This window comes from Populus alba, chromosome 12 (assembly GCF_005239225.2).
Source record: "Populus alba chromosome 12, ASM523922v2, whole genome shotgun sequence".
Classification (NCBI taxonomy): Eukaryota; Viridiplantae; Streptophyta; class Magnoliopsida; order Malpighiales; family Salicaceae; genus Populus; species Populus alba.
Genome location: NC_133295.1, coordinates 4,896,299 through 4,912,726, shown reverse-complemented (window position 1 = coordinate 4,912,726; position 16,428 = coordinate 4,896,299). Strand labels below are relative to the sequence as shown.

At 35.6% G+C, this 16,428-nt stretch overlaps 2 protein-coding genes across 5 annotated transcripts; both read left to right on the top strand.

The window, feature by feature from the left end:
* The first annotated feature begins 846 nt into the window (after positions 1 to 846).
* LOC118046279 (probable serine/threonine-protein kinase SIS8) lies at positions 847 to 14,529 on the top strand. Of its 4 annotated transcripts, none has more exons than XM_035055108.2 (13): positions 850 to 2,233; positions 3,555 to 3,992; positions 5,321 to 5,424; positions 5,634 to 6,961; positions 7,079 to 7,119; positions 7,668 to 7,736; positions 8,861 to 8,961; positions 9,743 to 9,821; positions 9,940 to 10,038; positions 10,156 to 10,224; positions 13,165 to 13,214; positions 13,299 to 13,475; positions 14,065 to 14,529. In XM_035055108.2, exons 1-13 carry the CDS (start codon positions 1,757 to 1,759, stop codon positions 14,180 to 14,182), a joined length of 3,150 nt encoding a protein of 1,049 aa, XP_034910999.1. In that variant the 5' UTR covers positions 850 to 1,756; the 3' UTR covers positions 14,183 to 14,529. The 4 variants fall into 4 exon arrangements, with proteins under 4 accessions (XP_034911002.1, XP_034911001.1, XP_034910999.1 ...); XM_035055112.2 differs by having other exon boundaries at positions 2,092 to 2,233; positions 3,536 to 3,992; XM_035055111.2 differs by lacking the exon at positions 14,065 to 14,529 and having other exon boundaries at positions 847 to 2,233; positions 13,169 to 13,214; positions 13,299 to 13,440.
* On the top strand, positions 14,521 to 16,083 carry LOC118046313 (uncharacterized). The gene is made up of 2 exons (XM_035055150.1): positions 14,521 to 14,657; positions 15,108 to 16,083. Exons 1-2 carry the CDS (start codon positions 14,521 to 14,523, stop codon positions 16,081 to 16,083), a joined length of 1,113 nt encoding a protein of 370 aa, XP_034911041.1.
* Positions 16,084 to 16,428: the final 345 nt, after the last annotated feature.

Sequence of the window (16,428 nt, the reverse complement as noted above, 5' to 3'; positions counted from 1 at the left end):
TCATTTTATAATATATATTTTTTTATTTAGTATTTAAATATGAAATAATAAAATATTTTTATTTTAAATAAATATTTTTTTTAATAGCATATCTTATTATATTAATTTTGACCTCCTTTATCCAATACTACCAGCTCCGCCTATGATATTAATATTGTCTTGTGCTAATTTTAGTATTAACTTGATTTATTATCATCTTTCAGTATTATAATCCGACAACAAACCCCACACATAAATCTTTTATATATACATATATAAATGATATATTTAAAATATGTAGATTTATGAATTGTTTTTGTAATAAATCATAAATCAATATGAGATAAGAGAATATAACTACTAATACATCTAATAATTTTTCAATTTAAGGATAATGACTTGTGATTTTTTTTTTATAATAAAAACTAAAATCAGATTAGTTTAGACATCAAGATTAAATTTTCTTTTTGCATGAAACCCTCTGCCTTAATTGTATGTACTAAAAAGAGTTAATACAATCTTATTATAGACTAATCTCAAAAATAAAAATATAAAAAAATAATGTCATATAGTATATACTCTTAATATTAACTTGCTATTGGTTGCAACTTGTAAGTAAAAGTTTTTACAAGATTCAGTTTAAAGGTTGTTTGAAATTGTAGCATGTAATGCTTTTTAAAATAATTTTTAATTTAATAATATATTAAAACAATTTTTTTGAATTTTTTTCTAACATTAACCAATTAAAATCATTAAAAAAACTAAAAAAATTCCTTAAGGTAACGGAAAAGGTTGCATTTAACACAAAACGACAAGTGAAAAAATCCACTCGAAAACAACAAGTTGGTTCTAGGCTTCTAGCAACATTACTAATTTCAAAGGAAAATCTCCCAACTTGCCCATTCTATTCCATTTCTCACAAATTTCCAATTTATGCCACCACTCCACACCATTCTCCGGGGAGTTTGCGACTCCGATCCCATTCCCATGAACAGAGACACAAAGAAAAGAGATTCCAGTTTTTGACCTTCTAAAGGGAAAGAAAGGCATAGTAGTTTTTGTTTTTTGGACTTTTTATAGGAGAGAGCCATTTGAGATTATTTCTGTTTGCCACCAAATTAATCTTTTTTATGTGACCTTGAAACTCCAAGTGGGTCATTCTTTCTTGTTTCCTGAGGTCCTACTATCCCCCTTGTTTGTCTTTGGCTTTGCTGTCTCTCTGCTGCATCTCTCTGACCTTTTCTTTTTTCCAAGCTTAACCCTCCTTAAGACTCTTTCTTCTCTCTTTTATGTACCTATCTTCCTTATATCCAACAAAGATCCATTATTTTCTGTCCTGGTATTGGTGTATTCTTGTTGAAGGCAACAAAGATCAATTCTTGTTAGCGGGATAGTCATTTTTGGTGTATTGCATGTAAGTAGACAAGGAGTTTGAGTTGGAACTTTAGTTTCTTTATGAAGTAAGGGTGTTGCTGTTCCCTGGAAAAGAAGGTTTCTTCTTTCAATTCAAGCATCTGGGCGTTCTTGATATTAGAAAAGCTGAACTTGGTATTGCTTGAAATGGTTATTCAAAGCTTATTGGATTTTATGGGTTGATTTATGGTCAGTTAATGTTGTGGGGTTTTGAGGCCTTTTCGTTTGTTTGAACTTAATTTGTGTTTCTCTTGGTTTTGTTTTAGACTTTTAGTGATTGAGATTTCATGCTTGGTCCAAGGCAATGGAGAGGTTTATGGCCTGATTTTTATTGCTTTAGCATTGAACAAATCAGTATAATAATATGAAGAACTTTCTTAAGAAGCTTCATATCATGCCCAATCAATCACAGGATGCAGAGGGGTCAAATTCTTCAAGAGGCCATAAGTCCAGTAATGAATCATCCTCTGATAATAAGTTTCTGCATTCTAGGTTGCAGGAGAATAAGCCCTTTTCTGGTCTTTCAAATTGGTTAAGTTCAGTTGCTAATAGGAAAAGTCCTAGCCCACCATCTTCAAATGCGACTAGAGGAGAGAGGGTGGAGCAACCGGAGTCGATTAGTAGTAGTGGTTTTGATGTTTCAGAAGGTGCAAGGCGTGATTCAGTGTCTTCCACCTCCAGGGATCCTGATGTCGAGGAGGAGTTTCAGATACAGCTTGCTTTGGAGTTGAGTGCAAGAGAGGATCCTGAGGCAGTCCAGATTGAGGCTGTTAAGCAAATAAGCTTGGGCTCTTGTGCACCTGAGCATACTCTTGCCGAACTCATTGCTTATCGGTACTGGGTAAGTTTGTCTCTTCACTTTCCTCTTGTCTAATCTATTCAAAGTTTCCTTTTTCATAATTTAGCACAGTAGAAAGTTATAAGGAAGAATTTTTGCTTCGTAGCTACTTGTTAAGTCAACTCCTCTGTGATACAATGGTTGGAGGAAAATGTATATGAATGGAACTTATTCATTAGATTGTTCTCCTGACAAAATTGAAATTGCCAATAAATTTATAGAAATTGCCAATAAATTTATAAAAATTGCTTCTATTAATTATATTGTTTCTGACATAATGATAATGGAACTGTGAAAACAAGAGAAGCAGAGCAAAATGGCCGATGAGGGTGTCATTATCATCCTATGCTCCTGTCTCCATCCTTATTCTTATCTGTAATGAAAGAAACTTCTGAAACTATCAACCTATAGTATCATTATAGTATTATAAATAATATTGTTAAAGGTTCACTATAATGCTCCTTTGTATTATTAACTGTAACCAGATGGAAAGCAGAAATAGTGGACAAATGATGAACACAATTTAGAAAATCTGAAATTTAGGTGCATATGAAAGAAGAAAAGGAAAGGAGGAAGGAGTAGGGACTTTTTAACTTTTATCAAGTTAGTGGAGATTACAAAAATGCTGATTGGAATAGAAAAAGTTTAGGACATGGAAAGCCACATCCTTCTCAATTTTGGTATTGTAAGTGAAGCTATGGTGGTAAAGACAGGAGTGTTCTTGACAATTGACTGTTTAGTTTCCTCTTTCATTATCTATGACTGGACATTTACTAGTGCGTGAAGTTGGTTCCTCCAACTCCTGTTTTGTGTCCCTATTTTAATGAGACCAATTACTTGAAAGCATGCTTATTTTGGTATATTAGACATGATCTTGTTGGAATACTTACTGTCAAGGAGATAATTGATGGTTTTGTTCTAGAAATTGGAAACCATGGTCTTGAATACTGCAGTAATGGAGGAGATATTATTACATGTATGGTTTAGTGCCTGCTATTGGCCTATTGTCACTGGAAAATCATCTAGGAGAATGTCAGTGCTTTCCCAATGTTACTTTTCTCCACCTGGGAAACATAGCAAAGTTCAATTTTTCTCTTTCGATCATGACATCTGTTATCTTCTTTGCAGACCTGGTCTGCAGTCTCTAGATTTGGATCGTATCTCACTTTGCTATGTGCTGAAGATATTTGTAGACTAATTGGAAGTTTATATGTTATATACTAGATTTTTTCCTTCAGTTGACATGTTTTTCTCAAACTTAATTTTTCATTTGTTTATTCCTTTCTAACCCATCTCATATCGTAGATTTATGCGTGCTTCACAGAATTACAATGCTCTTAGCTATGATGACAAGGTCTTGGATGGTTTTTATGATCTCTATGGTATCATGACCGAGTCCACATCAGACAAGATGCCTTCTCTTGTTGATTTGCAAGCAACACCAGTCTCAGGTGGTGTCACCTGGGAAGCAGTGCTGGTCAATAGGGCCGCTGATGCTAATTTGTTGAAACTTGAAAAGAAGGCACTGGAGATTGCTGTCAAGTCAAGGTCAGAATCTCAAGTTTTCATAGGCAGCGCTTTGGTGCGAAGGCTTGCTGTTTTAGTTTCTGAATACATGGGTGGATCAGTTGGGGATCCCAGTAACTTGTCAAGAGCATGGCGGAGTCTTAGCTACAGTTTGAAAGCAACCATTGGTAGCATGGTTTTGCCACTTGGTTCTCTAACAATTGGCTTGCCTCGTCATCGTGCATTGATGTTCAAGGTATTGCTCCAGTTTTCATTTTTTATTTTAGTACCAGATACTTTAGTCTAGGAAGCTACTTCAACTTTTAGGTAAACAGTGAACTTCTCAGACAAATTTGGAAATTGTTCTGGACATTTTATTGAAGTTTGTACTTGAGCATTCTATGTTCTCATGCTGAGCACATATCTTTATCAACACTCTTCTAGCATCCAATAATGAGTCTGTGCTGTAGGAGAATAGTTTGCGATTGTTATGATGGATTTGTTGAAATCAATCCTGAACATGCTATATAGATCTATGTTTAAGGCAGGCTAAAATACATCCTCCACAAATGAACCAAATAGGTCCTTGATTTTTTGAATTGCAAATATCTGCAATGATCCTCACGTGCTCAGTTTGGCCTCCGCATCTCCAGTCTATCCGATAACAAACTTCAATAAACAATCTCTATCAGGTTCTTTAGAAAGTGACCTACAAAGCACATTTATTAATTAAACTTAGCCTCTAACCTCTTCAAAGACATGGATAATTATTGGTGTATTTACCAACGCCATGGATATTCATGCTAATAGAAAACACTCACCTGGAGATAAGCTGGTTTTCACCTTCTCTTAGAGCAGCTGTTGCCAAAGATTCTGACGTGTGATCACTAATGATTGGCCTTGGCACCAGTGAGCAATTGTATTCTCATCCTTCTTGTAGCAACAAAAAATCAATTTTGTTGATAGAAATCCTGGTTTGGACTTTCTGAAACTAAGCATATGGAAATATGGTGTCTTACCATTGAGCAATGCAATTGTATTCTCATCCTTCTTGTAGCAGCAAAAAATCAAATTTGTTGATAGCAATCCTGGTTTGAACTTTCTGAAACTAAGCATATGGAAATATGATGTCTTACATTCCAGAAGCAAAACTGCATCCTGGAAAAGGCACTGGCATTATTGAAATCATCTGAGATTTTTCATGGCTTGTCTTGCTGAAGCTGCACGCATCGTTTTTCCTTAGGAATGTTAAACAGCATTGAATTCTGCGTTTCATACTCTATGCCAATTTTTCAAGAGGGCAAAAATTTATACCGATCATCATTCCCTTTCATGTTTTGTTCTATGCTGAAAAGCATGCCTATGAATATTTAGTTCAAGTATCTTCCACATGTTAGTGTTTGAGAATTCATTGACATATTACTGATGCAGTCTCCTGACCAGTTACTTTTTTTCATAATTATTAGCTTTGAATTTGCCACATTTCATCTATTGTTTTTTATGAGATGGTTTGTACAGTTTGGAAGTCCTGGTATCTTACTAATTGCCTCTCATCTCTACCTTTTGCTATATATGATTGTGTAGGTTTTGGCTGATAGTGTTGGTATACCATGTCGGTTGGTAAAAGGGCATCTGTACACTGGTTCTGATGATGTGGCTATGAACTTTGTAAAGATCGATGATGGAAGGTAATTACAGTGCACAGTAGTTTATTTTATTTTCCTTTCAGTACTGAAGTTAAATAAATTATACCGGATTGTTTAGGGCTTAGCTCATTCTTTGCTGGTAATTACAGTGCACAGTAGTAAAATGCCTCTAAAATTTTGTAATATGTTGTAGGAAACGATTGAAATGCTTAAAAAGTGTTTATTAAGGTGATAGATGTTGCAAATTTCAGGGAATACATTGTTGATCTAACTGCGGATCCTGGCACACTTATTCCTTCTGATGCAGCTGGATCACATATAGAATATGATGATTCATTCTTTTCTTCCAGTTCTTTTTCTAGAGACATTGACTCTTATCGTATAGCTTCTTCTAGTAGTGGACACACAAGTTCATTTGAAGAACATTCAGAAGTAGGGACATTGGAAAAGAGATTCAGATTGAGAAATATTGCTGCTTTAGGGAACCAATTTGATGTCAGAGGTGACTCTCATGAGGGTGCTAGTTTAACTAAGCTGAGCAAAGGTGAAGAAGAATCTACAATTTCCTTGAATGATTTTGGAAAAATTTCCATTGCTGAGAAGGTGCCAGTGCAGGAACTTCCTGGCAGACCTATTTACCCTTGTGCACATGCACGCTCTCCTTCTTGGACTGAAGGTGTTAGTTCTCCTTCCATGCGTAGAATGAAAGTGAAAGATGTTTCACAATACATGATAGATGCTGCAAAAGAGAATCCACAGTTAGCCCAGAAACTTCATGATGTGTTACTTGAAAGTGGTGTTGTTGCCCCTCCTAATTTGTTTACTGAGATTTATGCTGAACAGTTAAATGCATCTACTGCTGAGGCCACATCCCCAACAGAAGACAAGGATGGTCACAAACAGAGGACTGAAATCCGATATGTGAAGGATCAAGATGATCTTGTTCCTGCTCGATTTTTTCCTCCTCTGCCTCCTAATGAACTTCCATGTAAATCCAGTTCACCTGGTAATCAACCTGAGCAATCTAAACCTGTGGAAGGTTTAGGGGTCAAACATCCTTTTGATACAAAGGAGATCTCAGGATTACCCATATCATTGCAGTCTGAAGTTACTCCTGTGAAATATGTAAAAAACGTACCTGTAGCTGCAGCAGCAGCAGCAGCAGCAGCTGCTGCTGCTGCAGCATCTTCTATGGTTGTTGCTGCAGCAAAGTCAAGTACTGACTCAAACCTTGAACTACCTGTAGCAGCTGCTGCCACTGCCACTGCTGCAGCAGTGATGGCAACCACTGCAGCTGTCAACAAGCAATATGAGCAGGGTGCACGAAGTGACGGAGATGCAGATAGTGCTGGTAATGAGCCACACGGTAGTGGGGGCAAGGGAAGTGGGGGGCGTGGCAGTGGGGGCTGTGGCAGTGGCTGCCGAGAACACAAAGCTTTAGTTGTCAATTCAGAAGGCGAGACAATATCTGACAGATTGGCTGTCAATGATCGCTCAAAATCTGATGCTGGACTGGATGATGTTGCAGAGTGTGAGATTCCATGGGAGGAAATTACCATGGGTGAACGAATTGGACTTGGTACTGCCATGTGCACATGCCATTATTTTCATGGCTTCATAAATATTTTCAATCTTGATTACTTCACTCTCATTTAGGTTTCCTCTGATTGCTTTTGGTGCATGCTTTGTGTTGCAGGATCATATGGAGAGGTATATCGTGGAGACTGGCATGGAACTGTGAGTATTTTCATGTTGACCTGAAAGCAGAAGCTTGTTTGCTATCTCTATGTTGCATGGATGTGCTAGAAAGACAATAAATGGCTTGTTGTTTTTGGAATGATATATGGGTTGAATGCCTGAATGAGTACAGTTGAATTTGAAGATTCTTTTTCTCCATTTCTTTTCTATCAGCTAACCCCTCCCCCCCTCCCCCCCAACAATAACAGCTACAATTTGAAATATTAAAAATTGGGACCAACAATCTAAAAGACCTAGTTATGAAGGTTTTACCCAACCGGTATATAATTCTACGAGGTTATGCACTCTCTTTTTTTTCATGTTAGGAAATTAGGTCCTCTTAAATCCTTACAAGATTCTCATCAGTTTTGGGAAAGGGAATCCAAGGAAGCAAGTTTTGCCGAGGGAAAAAGTTATAGTGAAGTTTGACAGCTGGGATTGTGTGATTGATTGTGCCTACTAAACAGAATATCTGCTAACGATCATAAATACTCTATCTCAATGCTTATTCGTGAAAATATATTTGTTTCTACTCCTGTATTTCATAGGAAGTTGCTGTGAAGAGGTTCCTAGACCAAGATATTACGGGTGAATCTCTTGCAGAATTCAGAAGTGAGGTATAAGCCCACTCTGTTCTTGCTGTTGTCTTAGTAATTCTGTCATTTGATATCCTTGAAAGCAAAGCTTAGTTGAATATTTTTATAATGCTTGCAGTTGAAGATGTCTTAACCTTTTGGTAATTTCTATACTGTTAGAATATATCTGGGTGACCATGCACGTTATGTCTCTTTATTGCATGATATAATGCTGCATCCCAGGTATCTCTTACTGTAGATGATTTAGGTCAGCAGTCGTGTCAATTGATGGTATTGTGATTTTCATGCTCTGTAGCCAATCTGAAGAAACAAGGGCAGGCTGAAGAAATAACTATGCTAGTATTGGGTACATGTTCCAGCAACTTAATGATAATTGGGTTCGTTAAGTTGATGCTATAGGTATATAAAAACATTCACAGAAAATTCACCCATTATGGGATGGTCTCCTAGATGCCACACTGAAATTGCAAATCATGATACGGATATAGTACTCTCATTTAAATTTTTTTCTTTTGGTTCCAATACTTTGGCAACAGATCATTTGTTCCAATCATTAGCCTTCTAATCTGAGATCTTTGGTACACCTTAACCTGCTAACAGCTAAACCAGTGAAAACTTTCTTTGAAGGATTTCAATGCTTTGTTCAGTATGCTAGCACATCATGGACACTGTAGTCATTGCATAAAATATATCTTGGCTGGAGTGGATGAAATGATTTCCAGGAATTGGTCCTTCATATGCGTGCAAAGAGGGGATTTTGGTAGGCATATATGGTGAAATGCTTTGCTTCTGAAGCCAAATTATTGATCATGAAAAATTCTATTCTAATGTTTGCTGCTTCATATTCATCTTTGCAATTACAAAAAAAAGGGCCCATGTTTGCAAATTAAGAATTTGTTTGAAATTTTAAATTTTCAGGGATAGATAATTATAAGTTTGCATGATTTAACTGCAACTTTCTGTTATAAGTTTTCATTGAGTGGTTTTTAAATTTGAAGGTTTAGCAGTGTTATGTCTTGCACCTGGCCATTTCTTTCTCTCTTTACATGTTAGCAAAATCTTTTCATACTTCTTACTAGGATTTGCTTAAAATATGCAAAGGAAATGTTTAATTTAGCAAATCTGCCTGTGGTTGGAATTGTTAGGTTCGAATCATGAAGAGAGTCAGGCATCCCAATGTGGTTCTCTTCATGGGAGCAGTAACTCGTGCCCCTAATCTTTCAATTGTTACAGAGTTTATTCCTAGGTATTTTGGTGCTCCACAACTTCCATGCTCTTAATTGTTTCTCATATTATATCATCTGCAATTAAATATTTGATTTTTTATTAACTGCTAATGGAACTTTTTGAGGGGCCATTGTTTGGTCCAATGATAACAGTCTTGGACTTGTAATTGTAAGGTATGGGTTTGAGTTTTGAGAACAATCATTTTCTTGCAAACATGATGAAGGGTAGGATTGTCTCCAAATTCTCCCCCCAAGAGTCCACTTATGTGGTATAATATGAGCCTTATAAAAACACTGATATGATTTATTCAGGTGCATGATGCATGGATAATCTTACTTCTAAGGACTTCTTGACCTGTTCTGCTCAATTTGGGTTTAAAATGGAATTTGTATGATGCTCAAGTACTTGTACAGTTCATTTTCCTATAAGATAATGTGCAATTTCCGATGAAAAATGAGGTTGTAGCAAGAGGGAAAGGAGATGCTACTACTCTATGCTTTTGTAACAACTGAAATGGTTTCATCAGAAGATTTTGTATAGGATCAGATAGTTTAAGGCACGTACACTGTTGTATTGGCTCATCAGACATGTTAATTTGTCACCGGAACTTTCATTTTATTTTTCTTTTTTCTGTTTTCTTAGTCAAACTCATGGTAATGTTTTTCTTGTTATCTGTATCACAGTTTATTGGCTAGATATCAACAACTGTTGTGGTGCCCTTGCCTTTGAGTTAGAGTTGTAGTTTTTCATACCAAATATTCATGTTAAAGGGTGTTTTGAAGCATTCCAATGTTTTGCAGAGGTAGTTTGTATAGATTACTTCACAGGCCTAACAATCAATTGGATGATCGTAGGCGTTTGAGGATGGCTCTTGATGCTGTATGATTTTGTTAATCTTTATATATGTATATATATTCAAATACCAGATAGCATAAATCTTTTTGATCCTGTTGAATTCATTGGAAATTCTCTCTTTTGCATAATTGAACCATTTCAGGCTCGAGGAATGAATTATTTACACAGCTGCACCCCAATGATAGTGCACCGTGATTTGAAGTCCCCAAATCTTCTGGTTGATAAAAACTGGGTAGTGAAGGTGTCTATCCTTTCACCAAGATCTTTGAAAAAAACATTTGAAATATCTTCCATGCATTTATTATCTCCCAAGTTTCACCCAGCATGACTCTAAATTCGTTTTCCTTTTCTCATCTAGGTATGTGATTTTGGGTTATCGAGGATAAAGAACAGCACATTTCTATCTTCAAGATCAACAGCAGGAACGGTAAGCTGTGCCAGATAAGCTGCACTTTTCTTTCTTGTAGCTATGCAGTATGGATTTATGTATGTGTGCCTATCTGCACAAGCAAGTACTAGCATTTTTCCCATGCATCACATGGATTTATCTTAAATTATAACATTATAATGATTATATTTGATTGTTCACTAACAATGATTTTTATTATATTTAAGAATTCGTAACAATATATAAAAATGTGTTAGGAATAATTAACTTCAAATCTAATAACCACTAATGAATTTTTATTAGTTGAAAAATACATCTAGAATTCTAGTTTTTTGATCTTAGCACACTCATCACATCAACATAAGGAGAATTAAGTACTGCCATGTGCTCTCTTAATCATGGTTCATGATTTTGTGATTTTTGAGTTTTTATTTATGATTTAAAAAAAAAAGTTATGGGGGATGATTGTTGTTTGCTTTTTTTGTTTTAATGTTTCTTAGGGACATGGCCATTATTATAAAAAGTCATTTTGCATTCATAAGATTGCATTGAATCTAGTCTATTGTTTATACTACAATTATCCATAATTAATGAGTAATCATAAAAACACACGTGAATCTAACCAAGCACCTTAAAATGCAAAATGCAAAATAAACTCGGATTGTAAAAACGGATCGTAAAATCATAAGGAATGTTTTTTTCATATATAGTTCAAGCACCTTAAAATACATGGTTCAAATCAAAATTCATATATAAAGAACTCGCAAAACTAAATCAGAGATCACAATTCATATACATGTGTCTACCGAATCTGTTGTTCTAAGCTATCCTCTGATCTTCTTTGAATTATTGCTCCAAATCTATTTTATGAGTCTAAGTTATTCCTTCACAAAGATAACAAAACTCCCTATAATATTCTTATTCATCAACTAAACAATTAAAATCCATGCATGACAGTCCCTAAAATATACTATTACCTAGATTAAAATCTGCAAATTGCATGTTGCATGGACAATCAAGTGAATGGTGGATTCGTGAAAATATTGAATCACTGATCAAATATCCTCATATAATTTTTAAATTCTGGATTATTTATTAATTTGATTTTTTTTAACTAGATGAATACTATTATTCATAAACATTGATTGCGAAAATGAGTAACAATGACAGATAGCAATTAGTCACTTGTTTGTTTTTGTGTTTTAAGAGTATTTTGTTTTAAAATAATTTTTTTTAATTATTTTTCTTTGTTTTAAATATGCTTTTTATATTTTTAAATTGTTTTGATGTATTGATATACAAAATAAAAAATAAAAATTTATTTTAAAATATTTTTTAATAAAAATATTTTAAAAAATAATCTTTCACACAACATCAAAATATTAATCAGAATATTGTGCCATGTGTACTAATTATGGTCAGTGACGTTACGATTCAACTAGCCTCGAGTTTTCTAGTGTCTCTTACCTTATGGATGGGAGGGGGCATTGGCCAGCTGGATGGTGATAGACAAATGGTAATTTCACAACACGATGAGAAATCAAGGGCCATATGGTAAACTGACCTATTATTGAATGGTACACAGTAGACACATATTTGGGAGATATAGCCGTTTGACTGTCTGACAGATATTAGAAAAGGACACAGAGTGGAAAGTGCTTTTAGCATTCTCTATCCGTTGAAATTGTAACATCGGTATTAAAATCGTGATTTTTTACGATTTCATTAGATTTTACCGATTTCAACCTGATTTTACTAATTTTCGAGTTTTTAAGACGATTCTGCACGTTAAGCATATTTTACGAGTTAAATCGTAATTTTGACAATCTTGAATATAACATATGTTGTGCAAACAAATTACTTGAATTTATGACATTAAATATAGGAAATTATCCTATAAGATACATTCATGCTGGTTCAACACGGAACATGTAACAAAGCTAGGAGAAAGAAATTCTTGCAAAGGAAGAAAAAACTCAGGATACCAAACACTCTATACCATAACCAAGGAGACTATTTGAGCATCAAACAAAGGCATGTGGTTTTACTATTACTAACTCAAATAATTTTTTTACATAGAAATTGCAACCGTTCAAGCATGCATGGGTGTGTAATTAGTATACTAGTAGTGTAGAAGCAATTCCAATTTAAATCATTTGGAATGCTGGATTGACAAATGGATTGCTAACTAGGATGAATCTATTTTACTTAATGTGTGATTTGTTTCATGTAAATTACCTTTACTTTCAATCTCATCAACATAATAAAATATTACTAAAAATATGAAAATTTCATAGATGAAGAGTACACAAAAACATGAAATAATAAATTTAAATTCAATAAATTTTAAAAAAGATACAAGTATTTTAATTGCCAAAAAAATTGTGTTTTTTAGAGTGCATGTAAACTACTTAACCAGTAAGGATACAATGTATATGATCAACATAATAAAATTCCATCAAAAAGAGATGAAAATACCAAAAATGAAAAGACACAAAAATATAAATTAATAAATTTAAATTTAACAATGCAAAAAGATGGATAAATAAAAAGAAATAATCATATGAATTTCTAAAAGATTGTGTACTAGATGATTAATATAATAAAATCTTACCAAATTTTGGGAAATATTATAACATTAGTTTTGATAAATATTATGTTGCTTTAGAAATTATTTGTTATATTTTACGCAAATGTTTACTTTTATGAAAAATGAAAAAAAAAAAAAACATGCACCACCCATGCAACAGTAGGTGATTGGCTAGTTGCACTAGATAGGTGGTCCACGCTATGTCGTGGGCCGAGTCAAATTTTTTTTAATATAAAAATATAAAAAAGCTCATCTGCTATGTCATTTACATATACCAATATTTAGTTTGTAATCTGGTTTCTTATTTCCTTGAATAATCATCTTGTTCATGTTTTCTTACTAGATTTATTACTTGTTAAAATTTAAATTCCTCTTATATGACTCTTTAGGCAGAGTGGATGGCCCCAGAAGTGCTAAGAAATGAACCTTCAGACGAAAAGTATGCGGATATTTCTAATATTCTTTCAGAAACCTCAGAAACTTTTCATTTTATGATTATATTGATGCAAGAATCAACATGCAGGTGCGATGTTTATAGTTTCGGTGTTATATTATGGGAGCTCTCTACTTTGCAACAACCATGGGGTGGAATGAACCCAATGCAAGTTGTTGGTGCGGTTGGATTTCAACATCGCAGTCTAGACATTCCAAATGATATGGATCCTGCAATTGCAGATATAATTAGGAAGTGCTGGCAGACGTGAGTATTTGGGTCCTTTTATCCTCACTGTTTTATATATACCTGATTTCTTCATCTCAGTTTGTTACCATAGTTTGGAAACATTCATTGCTTTATATTTCTGGTTGAGTTAAGCTAGAGTATAAACAGTTTCTACCTATGGAAGCTGTACTAATGCTAATGAAACTGGTGGCTTCACTGAACATATTGTGATGATTTTTAAAGGCCCATTCTCCCCCTTTCATATTTGAACCTAAAAAAAGAAGTAAAACATCTCTTAGAAATTATCAGGTGTCGAGTCTGGGTCCTTGTGTCTGAAGCAGCGACCTCATCTGTAGAGATTGCATTTTGATCACTGACTTGCCACTGGTATCTCCAAAGGAATTAATTCAATCCATGCACGTGAAAGAATAGATGTTATCACTACCATGCGTTTTGTGAAAGTAACACAGCTAGTTACATGTTAGAGCTTGTGAACATATCATATAGATCAAATTCTCGCTGCTATGTATCATGTCAGTGCATGTAATTTTACTTTAAATGTGTTCTTTATCTGTTTCGTGAAGTGAATCAACATAAAATTGACGTTATACATTCCTTGAAACTGTAGAGATCCAAGATTGAGGCCAACATTTGCAGAAATCATGGCTGCGCTGAAGCTATTGCAGAAGCCTATAACTGGTCCACAAGTGCCCAGACCAAATGCACAGTTGAGAAGTGGGCATTAGAAGGGACCGCTGTCGCAAGGAGCTGAAGACCAGGCAGGTTAGCAGAGCAAGTTGGTGCCTAAACTGAACATTAAATTCATTGGATTGCCTAAATATGGAGGCAAATTGCCGACTGCTTGGGACAAGAAAGAGAGAGAGAGATTGGTCGAAGACCAGACATATGCTTTGATTTGAGATGTTTGTGGTTCTTTTTCTGTTCCCTTGTTTTATTTTCTTGTTCGGCCGTTCTCAAGGTTGTATATTTCTTTGTAAAAATTGTCACATATGAACTGGAGAAGCAACAACATAGTTTGTAAACCATTTTTGTTTTAGCCATGGAAACTGAGGCAAGATCTAAAATGTCGTCAGCTTTGTGCAGCTGCTGCTGCGAAGAGCAGGCAGCAAAGGGCAATGCTCCAACTCACTGGGTCCCAAGCAAAACTCGGGGACTAACCCCACCCTTTTTCACATGTAGAAAACATGGGTATTTGTCGAGGTAAAGGAGGTGGCGGCGGCAAGATCGCACTGTTGCAAAGGAAAGCTATTTCCTGATGCTGGTAACCCCCAAAGGGCACGAAACTTCCAAAATTCACCTTTTTTCTGGAGACTTTTTAATTAAGTTCTAAAGCAATGCCACCGCAAATTGATAACGTTACGTTTCGGCCCTCCCAAACACCACGTTCTGGATTTGCGCCTCCCTGCAACGAAAGAGATACTGTTTAATAAGCCTCTTCATTGCCATCCCTTCTCATCATCACAAAAACAACACTAAATTATCTCAAACGCTAACGCCCTAGCTCTAACCCTACCATCTTTTCAACTCCCTCAAATCCATTCAATGTCTAAAACCTTTTACTATATAGAGCAATCAGTTGTGATGAAGATCACTTGAATGTAATATAACCAATAGAGACTGTAAGGAATAAGAAGATGATAACAATGGAAGGCAAGGGAAGGGGAATACACAGATTGCTTGGCAAGAATACACAGATTCCTTTTTCTCCCGCCTCGACCTTGCTGACCGCAATTACCATCGCCTTCATCCCCTCCGCCCCACCTTCGACCGTGACGACCCCTTTACCGGGAAAGACAATGCCGACTCTTTCTCCCTCTTCACTCTCCCTTCCAATGGTAGTTCCGTCATTCTCCAAAACATTGAATTTGATGATGGAGTTGAGCTCCCTGAAATCATACATTCTGGAATTGAATTTGATGCCGAGAAGAATGCTTTAGGTTTTGAAGATAATGGAAATGATGATGATGATGATGATGAGAGCAAAGGAGGAGATGATGAGGAAAATGGGTTTTCACAGCAGCATATGAATTTGCGGTTTTTTATTACCCTTTTCGTGCCTGGTTATTATCTCCTAACGATCGTAGGATTTACCGTCTTATATTCTTGTATTTCAGGGATTGTTTTTGTTGTTGTGGCTAATGATTTGTTAGGAAGACATGATTCTTGCATTTCAGAGGTTGTCTGGGTTGGGGCTAAGGTTGGGGTTAAGAAGCTAACTTGGTTTTTCTGTTTGAGATGGGCTGTAAGAAATGCTGAAAGTCATGGGATTGGTTTGTTGTTTGTTCCTCGGATTTATGATCGGTATTTTCTTTTTAAGCTTTTTATATGGCTGAAGCTGATACCGTTTTCGATTGTGTTTCCATGGTTTTTCGGGCTCGAGAGGTACATGCCGATGTATTTCCTTCTTTGGTGGGCTTTGGATGAGATGGTGGTGTTGGTAATGGCGTTGGATTGCTGGATCACGATCGATTCTTCCCGGAGGACTGGTTTTGAGATTATGAAGGAAGGTTATGATTTGATATCAAGAATGTGGCATCAGGCAGTTCTGATTAAATGTTATGAACATGTGATTGTTGAAGGGACAGCTGCAATATATCATCTCAGTCGGGTTCTCGGAGAAGGCTGAGCTTCGATTTTGCAGTCGATTTTCGCAGTCTACTTCACAGTGCTTGGGTGATTGTTTACCTTGTGACAAGGTGCAAGGAAGCTGATTCAGGTGGAAGGAGGCTCGGGAGGAAAGAATTGGAGGGATTGATTGATGGCCTTAAATGATACTAATCATTTTTCCATTTCTAATTTCTAACCTGCAACTGTTGCTGTTAATTTTCTCTAGTTTCTGGATATTTGAATGGAATAGGACTGGTTTAAAGCATGGGATCATAACCAGCCATGAACTACAGGCACTTCTATCAGGAGGCAATAACTAGTGTGATGCTGTTGATCATGAAGGAATTGGTTTTTGTGTGTGAAT